The 18,077-nt window shown below is 41.1% G+C and overlaps 1 protein-coding gene across 5 annotated transcripts in view; it reads left to right on the top strand.

The window, feature by feature from the left end:
* TRIM44 (tripartite motif containing 44) overlaps positions 1-6,539 on the top strand; it is a 132,927-nt gene extending 126,388 nt beyond the window's left edge. For all 5 annotated transcript variants that reach the window (XR_013757780.1, XM_079104404.1, XM_079104405.1 and 2 more), the window contains one exon: positions 1,960-6,539. Coding sequence is in view for 2 of the 5 variants with exons in the window: in XM_079104405.1 (XP_078960531.1) it covers positions 1,960-1,987 (28 nt within the window). In the remaining 3 variants the exon portion in view is untranslated. The remainder of the gene's footprint in view (positions 1-1,959) is intronic.
* The last annotated feature ends 11,538 nt before the right edge of the window (positions 6,540-18,077 follow it).

Below are 18,077 nucleotides of genomic sequence, written 5' to 3'. Positions count from 1 at the left end.
TTGTAGTCTTTGACCTCTTTGAGGCTATGATGAAAATTATGGCCTTTCTTAGACAAAGGAACACACAGAGAAAACTCTGTATACAATTTCAGTAGGTTCGCAAACCCTTAAAACTGTATATCTCAGGAATTCTGAAGAGTGAACTGCAACTTAGGGAAAGGGCATAATCACCATGCTGGGCCTCCTCTATGAAGTATAACCGATAGGGAAACAATAAGAGCTTGCTTTGAATATAATACCAAGGGGGAGAATATAGTGATGGTTTGAACTATGCCTTGATTCTGGTGAGAAACTTTCATAAAAGGCCCTTTGTTCCCTTCTGGACAGATGCGGTCAAATACTGGTGTAATGACAACCCACTGGCATCCTCCATCCCATGATTGGACAAACAACAGGAAAAAAAAGTGGAACTAGGGCAGAATTTTGGATGGTGAAGTTAACTAAGTTGGTTCTTTTGGCCTTTAGTGTATATGTAATATAATTTGTAGGCCCTGTGCTTATATATTTCTACCCTTAATGGAAGTATTAGAAATCTGTTGCCTTGAGTATTTTCCCCTAAAGCCTTTCCCAGATGGATGCACATGACACAGATTTTATATAAACATTGATAATCCCTTGTGAGAAGAGAAATTTTTAGGTCATAGCTTAGGAACTGATGCACCACAGATCTTTTCTTTCTCTACCAGCTTGACTGCTTTAGAGTTTCTCTGACCAAAAGTAAACTTTAAGCTTCAAGGACACAAACCTTTCTGTGTGGCTGTAGGATTTTTATATCTCTAGAGCTTTCCTTTCCTCATCTGGTTCATGGGGATAATAACAGTTCTACATCCTGGAACTGGCATGGGGAGTGATAAGAAAAATGGATGGAGAACACTTAAGCTCAGACTCCTGACCCACAGTAAGCACTAAATCAAGTTGACTTTTGTTATTTTAAAGACACAGTGACTCTAAAAGTGGGTGATGAGAATGTAGGCTAGTTTGCTACTTTTGCTCTTTTATGTGTACTCACCCCTGCCACCTTGTTTCCATTGACCCCACCTTCTCGTGGACCCTGTCCCTTTGTATACAGTGTTCTTTCTCAAGATCAGACCACAAATGCTCTGACTCTGAGCATATGAGGTACAAGCCATGTCTCTGGGACTCTATGACTCATTTTTTTTTGGCTACTGGAAACATCACTGATATCTGGAATACTCCGGTGAAGGCAATAATGACTAGCCATTCTTTTCAACTCTGTCCTTTCTTCCTGTTGTTATTTCACTCCCTTTTTAAAAAAACAGTTGTTAAGCACATCTCTGTGCCTAGATACACAGTAGTTGATAAAATAGTACTCTTGTATGCTCTAGTAGTGGGTGAAGAGAGAATAAATAGCAAATAAAGTATAAAATGTGGTGAGGACTATGAAAGAAACGTGATAGAGAATAACTAGGGAATCGTGTTTCAGTAGAGTACCTTCTCTGAAGAGTTGGCATTTAAACCCAGGGACTGACCTATGGCAGGAATTGAAACCCTGCATTTTATTCCAAGTGCAGAATGCCATCGATAGGTATCTTCTCCTTGTTCTTCTTCTAACAATAGATGGTTTCAAGGAAATCAAACTCCTGATTTTTGCCATCACTTTATTTTGTCAATTAAGTTCAAAAAGATTATGATCCTCCTCATCTTTATATAGCTATTTGTGTATAGTATTCCAGGCCCTGTGCATTTTATATTTATTCTCTCAATCCTCTAGTCACCCCAAAAGTTTTGTTATCATCATTCTCCCGGTAGTCAGATACAGAAATCAGAACTCTAGAGATACCAAGTCATTTGCCCATACATGGCCACACTGCTCATTCATAGTAGTTAGAACTAGGATCCAGGTATGTCTGACAACAAAGCTGGTGCCATCAACCAATAGACTGTATTACTCCCTTCCTGTGATGTCTTAACTCACTTGCTTCTCCTTTTCCTTTGTAGTGGTGCCAGTGAAGAAGAGGACACATGAAGGCTTGCCATCAGAGTGGAAAACCACCCCTTCCCTATGTGTGTGTGACAACGTGTGTGTAACAGCTTCTGATTTCGGTGAAGGCTGCCCAGCAACAAATGTACTTCTACTGGATATGTCCCCAGATTCACAGCAGGCACATCTCTCTCCAAGGAATGACCAGTTTTGTGCTTACTATATACTTCTCATTCTCTTATTACAGTAGGTCAAGGAAAGAACCCCTTTGATCAACCAGGAGCAATTGAAAAGGGTTCTTCAGGTAACCCCTTAATGGCTGCTTTGAACTTACTCAGGAAAGCCAGCCCCTGTAATGTTGTGTAAGTCAACAGTATCACTTCATTAGAAAGGATCTGGAATAATCATGAAAGGAAGTCAGAGCTTTTTGCCTACCTGCAGACAAAAACCCTACTTTGTTCACACTGACGCATGAAACAAATGAGGACAAAGTAGGGCCTTATTGACTCATGTCCACAGTCTCTAATAGTCCAGTTCTACCTTTGTGAAAATGTGGTGCCGTGAATTAGGATGGATGACCTGAAAATGAGAGTTAAAAGCTAGAAAGAGACAGATATTTTTAGCATATGAGGTTATCCAGGACTTCAGATTCATAATTCAGTGCTGTGGAAATGAAAAAAATGATTGAAGAGGTGGAAAGGAAATGACCTGGGGGTGGGGGTGGGGCACAGAAAAGAGGACCAAAGAAATCTGATTAAAAGTTGAAATCAATATTTCTGAATTTAAATTGCCTGAGTTTCCAAAATAGTCACTAAAGGCTCTGATAAAACCTGAATTATTTGGCTGAGTTCTTGTCACAACATGAAAGACTAGAAATGTGTATTGCCAAATGGGAACTTTCAGTGAGGGTTTTTGCCAGTCCCACTGCTAGGTCAGCTTAATATGGCTTAATTGCAGTGTGGGGAGAATGCTTACTGCTCCATGGCTTGCTGAATTCAGTTCCATCCCCCAGCAGATATCTTTCGTTTACATCAATTGGAATTCTTCCCTTAGTATTCCCTACCCACAGACTTCAGATCATCTCCTGCACCCTAGCTCTCTCCTCTTAAGTAACATGAGCAGAGATACCCTGGAGCTTAGATTTCCTGGCCTTTCCCCATTTCCAGATCACAATTTCTTATGGCCAACTATTTTACCCCCTGGGAAACAGTGATGTGTTAGTGAAATATGAAACTGCAAGCTCAAAAGCATGCTTTCTTCCCAAGATATCAGTTTTCCTTAACAAATGGTTTGAAGTCAGGGGATAACCTTATTTTTGTATAAAGCAAATACAGTTATATTATGGAATAGAATGTTCATACATATAAACTGTTAAGATAAAATGGGAGACTTGGAAGGTAATTCTTATTTGCAAGTGGGCTGTGTGTTCCCTCCCTCTGCCTCTAGTGGTGTTTCCATGCTCACTTCTGAGGAATTTGATTGGATCTATATCCGAGCCCCTTGGGGTTGCTGCTACCCAGGGCCTAGACTTCTGATACCCCTGAGGCAGAACCAAGGAGCCTGCTTTTGGGGAGAGCCCTTTCTTCCTGCCTGTCTGCTTGCCTGCCTATGACCTGTGTAGCTAACACAAAGCTTTGGGGCCAGCTGCTGAGTGTGTGTACAGGATAGTTCTGAGGCAGAAACACCACTTGCTTATTGTAGCAGTCCTGTTTATATCATTTGTATTTATATCCTTGTTCAACACTGTGCATGTGATGAAATGACTTAATTCCTTTGAGACCAGGAAGCTACCAAGCATATGTGCTGCTAGGTTAGGGTTACCCTAGGTCACTACATATGCAAGGAGACTGGAACTGGGAGGAGTTTGAGCTGGTCTTTTTTGTTGTTGTTGTTGTTGTTGTTGTTTTTAAAATGTTTTTCTCTCAAACTGTTGTCTAACAAGTAGCTAAGGTAATTTTGGTGCTTCACATATCTGTCTGCAAAGGCTGGGGAATTTAGTATACTCCTAGTTATATCCTACAACCATATCCACAAAACTACCAACAACTACTCTTCAAAGAGGTTAAAATATCAAAAGATTAAAAAGACTAGGATTTGGAAGCTTGTATTGTCTTTCCCCAACATTGTTTGATCTCCAAATGGTTGTCTTACATTAGCAATGGAAAGATCATTGACTCTCCATACCTGATCATATGTTATTACTTTAAGTCAGTATTTGGAAAATCCAAGCATTTATGCAGTTGATACAAACAGAATTCTAGAAATATGTGCCAACTTGTCTCAATAAATTATCATGCCTGTAATCCTCAAGGAAAGCACTTTTGCTTTTACTTAGAAAGGGTTTCAGATTTGCTTTATGGGCTCCTGCTGTCTTCAGCACCTGATAAAACTTTAACCAGGGAAGCATTAAACACAGAACAGCAGCTTCTGCCCAGGCGCCCAAGTTCCTGCCGGCAGCATTTATCAATGTACAAACTAGGATGCTTCCTGCAGTGGCACACCCGCTTCCCCCCAAAGCTGGAGCGTGCTGCTTGGCCTTAAGCCCCAGCCTGCTGAGGCTACCCTCCCACCACATCAGTAGGAGTGAAAGTGCTCAGAATTGTGTCCTGACTGGCTACAGGCAGCAGCATTTGCAGAAGTCTCTGACGAGAAGTCATCAAGGGATGCAGGTAACGGATGTCTCCAGAAAGAATCAGGTACTCATAGCAGTTCCTGTCTGCCTTCCAAATGTTGAGTTTCTGGATCATGAGAGAGATTTGTCCTTTGATTTGATATCATTAAATCCAGGACAATCACAAGAAGTACTGGAAGTCTCAGGTTATTGCCCAGGAAGTAGAATAGTCTATATTGATGGCCTACTGTGAGCCAGGCCTTGTACTGCACCTTCATTTCTTCGATGATAAAACAGATGTGAATAGGCAGTCATTGTCTCGTATTGCACAGCTAGGATATATTGGAGCCAGTTTTGAATCCAGCTCTCCAGGCTCTCCGTACATTCCTTTGTCCTATCCCATGGGACACATAAGAATACAGAGGGAGTCAAGGTTGTCAATTCTCTTGCTGCAGTCCAACCATTCACTTGAATTTTTCTCCAAAAGACACTTCATGGCTATAGTTTGGGCTCAGAAATTGAGATACGTTAGTACCTGTTGCTAACTTAGGCCTGCCCCTTGCTCCTGAGGCAGCCTTTCCTTTTGAGTGCCATTGCCCATAAATAAGGTGTTTTTCAGAAGAGAAAAAGTGAAGGGTGTTCTGCTTTCTCCTCTAACTTTATTTAAAAATATCTACTGCTTTATTTCTGCAGAAAAGGAAATCTTCGTGTTTTATTTGTAAAGGTAACCTTCCATCCTGTGCTTTGTTAGGGTATACCAATTCAAAGTCCAGTAAATCTAGACTGCCTGACCAGAGTGGAGGGTATGTGTACCTAAATGACAAATGTGATATGTGTATATATGTACACACACAATTTAAGAATTAAGGGAAGCTCTAAGCAGCCCCTCATTGTCTTGCACAGTACTTTCTTCCCGCCTGATTACAAGTCCCACCAGATGATTGGAGCTTACGTGTTTGCTTACAAGAAGAGTAACTTCCTGGTGGAGGTTGTCAGCTCCTAAAGCACTGAGGCAAGGTGACAGCCCTGAAGGAAATTTCACTCCAGCTCTCCTCCAAGATGTCTAATGACATGTGAAATTTGTATGCCTCACCATTTGGTGACCTAAGTCATTTTGATCACTCCACTGGAGCCTGAGGGCTCTATTGCAGAATTCGTAACCTTATTGTATTGGCAGAGCCTCGCAAGTCCTCTCCCCTCACATAGAAAATATCCTCCTACTAATTCCTAAAAGTCTACCCTCACATAATGGCTGTTCAGTACATGAGTTTTAGTAAGAAAATCAGTTGCATGTTTATTGTGGGCTGAACACATTCAGATTTTTTAGTTGAAAATCTCATTATGGATCAAGTCCACCCCAGTCCTAAGAAAGAGAAAGCCCAAGGGGAGACTCCAAGTCTCAAATCATATTTTCTTTGCCCAGCAGTGTTTCTGAACCCTGTACACATGTACCCCCACCCCAAACTAACCCATTCCCACAGCCATAAGACCCAGGCAGTTCCTGGGAAGGACAGTATCATGTGGAATATTGGGGACCTGCAGGGTAAGACAGGATCATGTGGGATACATGAACAAGGGCCAGAGCAGGAAAGTGAAAGTAAATGAAGACACTGGAGGTACACTGGTGCGAAAAAGCCACAGATGCCATGTGAGTTTGATAGGACCTTGAGGGGACAGCACATTTATACTTGATGGGAGTGAAACTGACTAGTCTTTTTTTCAGTGACACCCACACTGCATGAGTAGAACCAAATCCATTGTCTTCTGCCTGTTTTCCTGTGCACATTCCCTCTTCCCCTTCCGCCCTTTACACTAAACAAGGGAACACTCAATCTTTCAAGGGAATTACACATTTGAGTTAATGTTTCAGTATATCATTTTCATACTGTAAATTATTTTGTAAGAGAGATTTACTGCTATCCCAGGATGTTCAGACTTGGCGCTCCTGTGCATTTGGAAATCAATAAACTATTACTGGAAATACCATTTGTCTCTTGGAGTTGTGCACAAAGGACCCTGCTAGGTGTAAATATTCGTGACGATCTACATATCTAACTGTGGTACTGCTAGAGATGAAGGTGTTTGGATTATTAGATGTGGAAGCCTAATTTACTCCTGACTTTTCCCAGGATGCTGTAGGAGATCCCTGGGAAGTGGCAAAAGGGCAGACTAAAGATCATTATTTAGAGATGTGTTTTCTCCTCTAAATAAAATGACTGATGCCTAGGTTAAATTTTTGAGCAAAGTATATTATAACAAAGAATACATGGTCCTGAATGATGTTTTAAATAACATTTAAAGCTTTAATTAGGAGGATGGTCCAATTTTAATTTTTACCCTATTGTGTGTGTGTGTGTGTATAATTTTTTTTTTTTTTTTTTTTTTTTTTTTTTTTGCATTGTGGGGGGTTGAACCCAGGGCCTTGTGCTTGACAGGCAAGCACTCTACCAACTGAGCTATGTCCCCAGCCATATATATATATACACACACACACACACACACACACACACACATATATATGTATATATATTATTTTTTTTTTTTATAGAGCAAATTAAAGCTGGGCCAGCAAAATCATCTCTGTGGAACTTTGGAAGTACATATGTGTATATAATTGATAAAGAGATGGAATTTTTAAATAAAGTAAATTTCAATCTGGTTTATAATATTAGGAATAGAAATTGCATTAAAACCATAAGTCATATACTCAGAGACTTTCAGGGGCCACATGTGAAGGACAGAGATAGTAGAACCCTTGAATTAAAAAAAAAAAAAAAAAATACATAAGCCCTGCCAAAAGACATTAAAATGCAGTATTTAAAAAATCCTAAAACTCACCAGAAGGTGAGTTACCAGGGGGTGGGGTGGGGGACCTTCAGTTTGTGAAACCTGCTCTAAATTTCTATCAATTTCTCTTCACTGACCCTTTTAGCTGTGGACTATGAGAACTTCGGGGAAATTGTCCAAGGTAGGAAGGTAAGCAACCCAAGGTCACCTAATAAGCCAGGCTGCCAAAGCACAGGACTGTAGACTGACTGTCTCCTGTAGCAATCATTAGACCCTACTTCCTCCCCAATTGCTGAGGACACTACTTGTGTCTGGTGGGATGGCATTACCAAGCACTGTAGCACTTGAGAGTCTAGTTTTTTTAACAAACCACAATGTATTTGGAGGTTTTCTTCCCTACTTCCTGGTGCCAGAACTTCGACATCATATCCTGTTGTCCCAGCCCTTCTCATTTTATTCTCTTTCCCTCAGAAACCTACAAACTCTTTATTATAATTTTTAATTGATCTTTTCTTGGTGCAACTTCATAGCACCTTGTTTCCATTACACACATAAAAGGGTAAAATTGCAGTTTGTCTGAAATATCTCCTGACCTTACCAAGGTACCAGAGCAAGATGCACCCAACAGAAAGGCTGCAGGTCTTTAATAGAGAAGGTGTCACTGCAAAGGAAACAGGAACAAAGACTTCTCAAAGTCACTAACTTGCTGCACTGAGCATCTGTACTGTGTTACATGCTGCAATCTCCAGCTTTAAAGCATTTTTGTTAACAATAATCGCTATCACTTAGTGAGCTCGTCTGAGCCAGGCATTCTCCTAGTTGCCATTCGCATTACCTTCCTTCTCACTGCATTAATACCGTCATCTCTCATTTTATTGCTCAGGTTCCACCTTAATGAGTGGGGAGCCAGGATTTCCACCCAAGTCTAGCTCTTAATTTTTTCACTCCTTGCTGTACTTGTTCTACCTTGTATTGAGAAATATGTCACCCCCTTTCTCTGTGCTCCCCCTGCATTACGGCCTGGGGGCAAACAAATTGGCCCCTCACTAGGCCTTGCTCAATGAGTGTACAGTGAAGGAAGGAAGTCAGGATAGCAGTGAAATCCTCTTCTATCCTGGAACTCCTTTTGGAAGGACAGCACTTTTAGACTCGCTTTTTCTTCTAAGGCCATAAATAATGAAATTACCGAGAGAGGCAACACCATGCCTTTTTTTGCTATGGTGCTAGGATCTCAGAAGTCAGCCAGCTCTGACACTGAGTCTGTAATTTAATTAAACATCTTGAAGGTGTCTCTGACAGCTTGACTTTAGGCCAGCTTGATATTCTTGGAAAAGGATGGGAAAAAAAAATAAAAGCTGCCTTTTAAAATTTGGTTACTGAGTTTGGCCATCATGCCTCAACATACCATTTACCTCATAAAAATATTTTAGGATTCAGTAGCAACCCATTCACCTAGGGTTCACCCATCTTGACAGCTCCACCAATCCATATTTTCCTGAACCCAAAATCCAAACAGGTTGTTTGACAATGAGCAATTGAGACAACGTTGGAAAAATCTGAGCAGAAGATCAACATACTCAAAATGACCGGAAACTAGGAAGTAATCAAACAAGCCTCCTGACCCATTGAAGTAAATGCCGTAAAGCAAACACAGAAAGTCCGTACCTCTGTCCATCAGGCTCCTGCTCAGTATTTACTCTTGCTTCACACACAATTCTAAATGTTTGATTGACAAGTTTCCAAGCTTACAGCAGATTAAGGAAGAGAAACAGACTTCCAGAGAAATTTGGGTCAAGAAAGAAAGAAGACAAAAATATTAAGTAGACTGAAGAGCTTCAGAAACCCTGTTTGTGTAGAGGGGATGTAGTATCAAAAGCAGCTCCAGAGGCTGGGTTGTGGCTCAGTGGTAGAGCACTTGCCTACCATGTATGAGGCACTGGGTTTGATTCTCAGCACCACATATAAATAAACAAAGGTCCATCAACAACTAAAAAAAAATATATATATATATATAAGATAAAACGATGTAGGCATATCCAAATTGCCACTGATTAAGAAAAAAAAAAAAAAAAGTTGGGGGGGAGCTCCATACACAGTTTGATCCCAAAGAGTCTCACTGTGCCATAGGACAACATGATTGTATTCAACACAATGACCATAAGCATCACACACAAGAAAACCAAATTATGCCTGGAAGAAGGCAGTAATTTTTGGAGTGAATATTTTAGAAATATATTAAAATGATAAAACCTGTTAGGGATTGAAAGAAATAAACCTTTAACAATCTAGAACATTCAGCTAAACAAAATATACATCCCTTTAGCTGAGGTTGCATTGTTCCACAAGCCTCTTGTGTTTAGATTTTTTTCAGATTTATAAGTGACTTTCATGCTACAGTGCTTTGCATATAATGGCATGAACAATGGAAGTGCCAAGTTTTCATTGTGATGAATAAAACTAATAACCAGAATACAGGTCAAATTCTGTTACAACAAATACTGCTACTATAAAAATCACTTAAGCATCCCTGTTATCTTTAAGCTCCTGTCGATTGCCCATTTATTTTAGGCAGGAGTCATTACAACAAAATTGGAGTATAATAAAAGAAACTGGACCCTCCCCAAGAGTTGGGTGTAACACAATTGAACCTGTAATAACAGATTTTCACTTTCATTTCCCCTGTTCTTTGCTTGCAAGAAGAATAAACCCAATGTTGACACAATACTAGCATGGAAAACTGATGGTTACTTGTTGCTAGGAGAAGAAAGATTTCAGAAGCAAAGCAAATACGGAGTTGTATGGCAACCTCTCACTAGGGAATTTGGTATCCAGGACCACTTTTTACCCTAATCTGTGTTGCAGCCGTTAACCAAAGAGTTGCTTGCTTTATAATAGTGATGTAATGTACATATTAAGCCCTGGAATGAAGACACGATTCATTTCTCATGAATCATTGAGCACTTTGTGGTAACCTGGTCCTGATCCGATGACCCTAAGATAAAAAAATCCAGTGGCATGTGACTGGAACTATCATTTCTCCCATGATGCACTGCTTTCAACTCTCTGTGATCGTAAAAGCACATGCCAGGTTGATTATATATAGAAATAGCCCTAAGTCAGCTGCATTCCATTTGGTATACAGGCAAGTATTTTTCCATGCCTGTCTTCCTTTTGCTGGTAGTAATGAGTTTTGTCATTTGCTATAACATTATCTGACTATCCATCTTTCTTTTACTTAAATATTTTTATGACTTTATTGCAACCAATATTAACCAAAATATTAAGAATTTTGTAACATTCTTAATAGGAGGGATTAAATCATAATTCACTTCAGAACTGTACACTCAGTAATAGGAAAAGGAGGGGGGAGGAAGGAAGAAAATTGTCCATGTTTTCCTGATGATAATGCCTGGCTCAGGCCCCAGATTCACATCATACTCCAAAGAAGTTCATAAATTCCGGACACTGCTCAGATTGGGGAGGTAGGCAGTGTCGCTTCACACTTCAAGGTGAGATGAGTGGTCTGTTGAAGACATGCCGTTACGGGATATGTTCACCTCTGCTTGCTTTTTTCCCCAAGCCAGAGTATAGTTAAACATTCATGTGTCCCAGGCCAGGAGATCAGGTTAAGAAGCCACTCACTGCTTTATTTGGGTCTTGAAAACACGTGAGTCCCAAGTATCTGGCTTGAGGGTGGCCGTTTGCTGTGCATGGTTTTTTTTGTTTTTTTTTTTTTTAGGACATGTGGAGATCAGAGGTGTGTTAATTAGAAGTAAGTTTTCTGTATTTGATTCCTCCCCCGTTTTAGATCCAGCTGGATGGCTATATCCTAGTATCAGATTCAGCCTATTCCAAGTGGCAGAACTACAGTAGCAGAAAAGATAGCTCCTAGGCTTGGTGTTGGTTGTAGGAGTGTCAGGGGTGCTTTGGCTAAGGATAATGATAAAGAAACCACTGAAAACAATTGAAATGGGTGTTTTCTGTTTGCAAAAAATATAATCAATTGTTGTAAACTATAGTCACTTTATTTTGCTATAGAAGACTAGAACATACTCCTGCAGTCATATATATGCATATGTAAAGCTGCATTTGGTGCCCATCATCCAGGCTCCTTCTATCCCATCTCCCTGCTGCCCTTCCTAGCCTGGTGACCACCATTGTCCTTTCTATTTCTATGAGATCAACATTTCTGGTTTCCACCTATGAAATGAGATCGTTCAGGATTTGCCTTTCTGTGCCTGATATACTTAATACAACATAATGCTGTCCAGTTCCATCCATGTTGTACAAATGACAGAATTTCATCTGTTTTATGACAATAATATTCCATTATGTATATAAACCACAAGTGTCAAATTATCACCCCATGAATATGTATAATTATTATGTGTCAATTAAAAAATGGATATTTTCTCAACACACCAGTTTCCCACTTGCTAACAGGTGTATTCCAACCTGTTTTCCCCAAACTTACATTTCCCCTAGAAAATCCTGACCTGTCTAGTCAAACAAAGGCATTCTTCTTGTGATCATACTAACCTATTTGTGGCCAAACTATACTTGCCTATTTGCTCAAAATAAGGTTGCCTCCTCCCCTTGTCTGGCATGAGGACAAAAATATGGAGGAAGAATTAGATCTTTTGCCATTTCTGGGATGGTGAGAAAATCCATCTGGAGTGTTTATGCCCCTCTTGATAGCCAGGCTATAGATGTTCTTTTATGTTGTGCTATTGAAGTCCGTCACTGCCCTCAGAAAAGACAATTTCACAATGACTTACTTCCTACTAATCACTGGAACAGTCTCATGAGGACAGGCATAACTGCCGCCTATCCTCAGGCCTGGCACATGGTCAAATGGCAGACTTGCAGAGTGAATAAAAGACCTGGCCTAGTTCACAAAGCAGTCAGAAGTGATCCAGAGTTCAGGCTTCCCCTGCCTTTCATCCTCCACCTCCTTCCTCTGCCTCCCCTTCCGGTTTCTCCATCTGGAAACCATGAGCCTCATGGGTTCCAGGCACAGATTCTCAGATTTCAGATGTTTGGGAAATTTCTCAGCTTGGGTCATTCTTCAAGAGTAAGAGAATTTAATTTGGGAGGAAAAAAGCAGCTGAGACCCTTCCACAGAAGAGAAAATAAATAAGGTGTGGTGTGTATCCATCCTCTCATCAACTCAGTTCCAAAGCCACACACAATGTCTGACCTCAGAAAAAGTATTCAGATTCCCCCAGGGAGGGAACAGAATGGAAAAACAAAATCTCCACTCATAAAAACATACTTTCTCCCTTCTATGGTATAAACACAACTGGCATCAGATAATACAGTGTAATTGATTTTGCGTGTGTAAGAGAAGAGGTTCTCTTGAGGGTAGACTTAAGCTCAATGGAATGAAGTAAAAAGTAAAATTTAGACCTGAGTTGTTGGGAGGAAAATTAACATTATGAACCACTTAACCCTAGTGCTGCATCTTTAGGAAAAGGAGCAATGTGCATCCTTTGTCTTTGGAAAATGGCATGCGTGTGCTCTCAATACCGCATATTAGGAGCAGACAGACTTGGTTCTAGAATGACTCTGCTCTTTACTAACTGAAGAATTAAGTGAATGAATGATCTACAGGACTCAGTACAGTGCCTGACATTATAGTAAGCTTTTTAAAATGGTAGCTTGTGATTACTGTTCCTCAAGCTGACACCTATCAAAAATGGAGTCCTCTTGGGGATGTGGGAGATGGCACTTGCCCTTAGGTTGCCCCATACTGAGTCTTTAGATCCTCCTCCAGGCTATTTCATGATCCTCTCTACCACATGACCCTGTTACACATTTTCTTATCAGTTATAATTACCTCAAATAATGGCGTGTGTGTTTGTTCATATGGCTAATGTCTGTGACTCTTTAAACTGTATTGTTTGCTGCTGTATTATTACCAATGCCAACAAAATTGCCTGTCATGGAGTAACTTTTCAAAAAATGTTGGTGTACTTAACTGACTAGCTTTCAGGTCCAGAATTACTCTAGATGTTATATTTTGGTGCAGAAAACTAGAAGACACCCTTGGCGACATCTACCCCAGCATGAGCATCCACCCCAGGGGGCACTAACAAAAGTCACCTGCTGAGAGAGAAGAGAGTTGGGAGACTAACTGCCATCCCTGTTGTGCCACTGACAGGCTGTGGAGGCTTCCACAGGCCATTCTCTCTCTCCACTCCACACACAGGTTGGAGGATTCTCAGTTCTCTCACAGCTCTCGTTTTGTGAGATCTTGACAAAGTAAGAAGTGACAGCAGGAACATGAAGGTGCTTCCTCTCTTTCTGCTGTCCATGTGTGTGCACATTTGCATGTGTGTGTGTGTCAGTGTGCAGGTGTGAATATGTGCACAGGTGTGTATGTAAGTGCATAGGTGCATGTGTGTGCTTGCATGCAGGAGAACTGGGCTCATATAGGTTATATGGAGAGCAGCAATTATTCCTGATGGCAGAAGCCATGGAAAAATGTACAGTAGTCGAGTAAGTTGGGAAGTCAAACAGTGGGCTAAGAAAGTTAAACTCATTTTCTCCCTGTGAAACTTCCCAGTGCTTCTCATATGTGCACACGGCTGTGGAGCTTCAATGTAACAATTTTTCTGGATTTCTGGTGTTCCCTGGACAATTTTTGGAAGCACCAGGATGAAGGTGCTCAGTAAGCCTTGTGAGTTTTGCAGGCCTCTTTCCCCCCCGAGTAACATCCATTTTCTGAACTGGGAACCTCAAGTGTAAGGTTGAGGATGAAGGTGGGAGTTTGTGTCTGTCCTGTAACAGAGCTCACCATGAACCATACTCATTCCCTGGCATGTTAGCCCTAAGCCTACCAAAGAAACTTCAGGTGCCCTTGGGGACATCAGTGTGGCAGGCAGCACCATGCAGGTGGAAGGTGTTAGTGAGAAGGGTGTATGTGCAACACCGGGAGGGGACAGGGGCCCTTCAGGAAGGTAAGGACTTGGTGCCCCTCCAGTGGACTTTGCTGTTGTTGTTTTGCATGACTGAGCATGGAACCCAGGGCTTCCTGCATACTAAGCAAGTACTCTCCCACTGAGCTGCGTCCCGGTCCTGAAACCGCTGTTCTTTAAATATTAGGTCAACATTTATTTAAAGGAAAGGATGGAAGCAGGTGTGCCCCACCTCAGTGCATACCCAGCTCAGAAACAAAAGCCCTTACCCCCCTTTTTTAGAAGACATTTAGTGACCATCTGTTGTTCCAGCTTACCCTTTTAGGGACCTCACCCCACCCACTTCCAAGTATTTCTTCCACTGCACACAATTATTTCCCTGAAGAGTTCTTGAAGTATAGTTTTTACAACTTCATAGCAATTTCAGTGAAGTTTTTGCACCACTGTTCCAGCCACCTGACAGACACCATGTGTCATGTGTCATGGGCATGTGTCAGGCTGGTGATTTAGTGAGCAGCATGCAGGTGGGAGGTGCTAGTAAGAAGGTATAGAAAGCGTGTGTGACACCCAGATCACAGCACACCCCACGTGATCATAGGCCGTCTCACACAGAGTTCACGCCCTTCTAAGTAAGAAGAGACAGAGTGGTTTTTCTTAGGAGATTGTTAGACCCACTGGAATGTAGCTGGAGGATTTAGCAATGGTAAGGAATAAATATCCCTACTTTCTGGGACAGCTGTCTTTCCTCTGCCTCCTGCCTCTCACCCCTTCACTCAACTTCCTCCTACCCTTTTCTCCCAGGGACAGAAGAACATCATCCAAAGTCATGCACGGACAATAAACGTGTCCTACAAAGCCATTGCCTGAGTGGTCCCCAATTCTCACCTATCAAGCGACTTTTTAAGAAATGTGCAACATCAAGTATAGCCTTGAGTTGGATTGACCCACCATCCCATTTCATGATACTCTTGCCTTGACATGACAGAACACCAAGACAACCAGTTAAATTAATTGGAAAAAAAATCACTTCAACCAGCTGTTCAGCAGAGCTTTAATAGAACTACTAGGTTGATTGAATTATGCACTCAAAAAGAGCTTGCATAGGCTCAGCTGGAGTGAAATCCTTTTGTGACCTTGAACTTGAATCTTTATATCAACCCCAAACTCAAACTTTTTTAAAATAAAGACTCAAGATGGTGACATTTCCAACCATAAGCTCTCAGTTGGCTTCCTTGTCCAACTGAAGAGGCCAGCTTCATCAAGTCGAAGGGCTGCTCTCTCCTGAAATAGAGGTATATTCTCTTTGAGTGCACTAATGGGAGCATTAATTCTGAACTGGAAAGCCTGGATCTAGAATTTACAAAGTCACTTTAAATATGTTACTTGTGTGCCCCATGCCTCCATTTTCTCATCTCTAAAATGGAAATAACAGAAATGACCACATTGGGTTGATGAGGATCAAATAAGATAATTAATGAAAAATGCTCAATACTGTGACTGGCACACAGTAAGTCCTCAAGAAATATAACAGTTATTATCAACGTTGGCATTATTATTATTGATTGATGAAGAATCAAAATGGGTTTTTTGAAGGGAAATTTGGTGATAGCCAGTCCCATTTCTGGAAATCTCCAACTAAAAGAAATATGACACATATATAAGCTTTTTGCATAAGAATGTTCATGTAGCATTGTTTCTAGTGACAAAAATGTGGTAATGACTCAAATATCCATTGACAGGGGAGTAGCTAAGTATCTCAGAGTCCATCCCTGAAGAGGCGCACTCTACCGAAGGTCAAGGGTGGGCTTCCCCTGCCTGCTCAGCCCAGCCTACAAGGCTTCTGAAAATCACTATGGCCTCCTGTTTAGACTGGCAATCACAACTTTCCTTCCCGCAATCACAGAACTTTCTCTGGAATGCTAATGAGATGATTTTGTTTTACTGGAAAGAGTGGATTTGTGTCACTCAAGCCAAACAGAAGAGGCACAATCCCTGAAGAAGAGGAGAATGAGTGGCTTGGTTGAAAGACATGCCGGTTCCTGGGATAAACTCAACTTGTTACTGTGACCTTTAAGTCATGGGGCTGGTAAGGTGGACCAAACAGGTCAAGACTTTGGCCATAGGTAACCCTCCTTAGAGCTTTTTACTGTGAGAGGAAGGAGGAAAGGCCATCTACTAGGCCATGTCCAAGCAGAGAAGGGGAATGCTTTCCCCATCCTTCATGACTCCTGAATTGCAATGCTTTGGTCTGTTCCCTGGGGTTTGTTTACTGTTCACTGCAGCCAGACACAGTAGGTTAGGAGTAGAGACAGGGCCCTTAGCCACTGTCCAACCTCATTCCTGCTACCTTTGAGAGGAAGAATGAAAACAGTGAGGAGAAAGCCTCTGCGCCCCCTAGAGGCTAGAGTGTGCTATATACAGTGAGGTGAAAGCACAGTGTGACAATGACAAGCTGTGACGCAAGGAACAGTGAGCTAAGGTACAGGCAGATCCAAGCCCTAACAGCCCTGAGTGGAGGCCATGAGACCCAGTTCACCCTCAAGAACCATTCTCCCCTGTAAGTCAAGTCCAACCTTTGTTCTTGCTCTTATTTCAGCACATTTTTTGATGAATATTGGCACCTAGAAATGAAGGGGATCAAGTCCGAACCTTGTCATCTCAGTCTTTGCCCCTGCAGCCCATTTCCCCATTAACAGAAACGAGTGTGTTCCCCATGCAGTGCCAGACTCGGCCAGCAGGGGTCCGCCATCAGTTGCTTTTAACCCCAAATGACCAGCTCTTGGTGATGGCTGCATGAATGATCTTAACATGAGAAGCTAATAGCTGTGGCTTGAGAGAGCAGAACTCATAGGTATAAATAATGCACCCACTTTTGTACTAAAGCTATAAAAAGCCCAGCCCACAGGGCATTAATTTTCCTTATCCACAATGAAGTACTTGGTTTAATTCAGTTTTCATGTTTACCCAGAAAATACATGAATAAAGAGAGCTACCTTAGTCCAGGAGCTTGGACTATCCAGATCTGTCTGGAACAAGTCACCAAGTTCTGTTTGGTCTCTAAAGAAGATGCTATGAGGACCGAAGGTGACATAATACAACAGAAAGAGTCTCAATCAGAAGAATGAGAAGTTATACACTATTTCTGTATGGTGTGTCAAAATGCATTCCACTGTCATGAATAACTAATTAGAACAAATTTAAAAATTTTAAAAAGTCTTAAAAAGTAAATTAAATGTCTCTAGCTTATAGACCCCATTGTAAAGAAAAGCATGAGTTTAGTATTTCTGAAAGGTTCTTAAGGTTGGTATTTCAAACTGTGAGCTCAAATCTTTACATCACCCTTGAATATATTGTTATTGTGGATTATTATTTGTTACAACAATTCTTAAATATCTATGAAAAGCATTGTGCTTTCTGGTCTTTAAAGATCTTCTACATACATGACCTCATCTGGTCCTTTGTTACAAGAAAAAAATTGTTAGTCTCATTTTCTGGCCAATGAAATGGAGGTTCAGACAAGTAAAGAGAGTTGCCTGAAATCACACAGCTGGTAGAAGCAGAACTGGCAATTTTTGATGCCAACGTAGCAATTAAAGTTCACATGTATTAAAGGATTTTTACATGTGCAAACATTTATATCATGCAAACCTGTTAAGAACTGTACTTTTTTCAACAATTAACCTGATTTTACTCATTACCATCTATTTATATCTTGTTGCTAGGCTGGACAGTAATAAAACTGTCATTTCTTTGAATTAATGGAATGCATGCTTTCACTAAGTACACATTCCTTCTCTTCAACATAGTCCTACTCTCT

This window comes from Sciurus vulgaris, assembly GCF_902686455.1.
Source record: "Sciurus vulgaris genome assembly, chromosome: 11".
Classification (NCBI taxonomy): Eukaryota; Metazoa; Chordata; class Mammalia; order Rodentia; family Sciuridae; genus Sciurus; species Sciurus vulgaris.
This window is presented reverse-complemented; position numbering and strand designations above follow the sequence as displayed.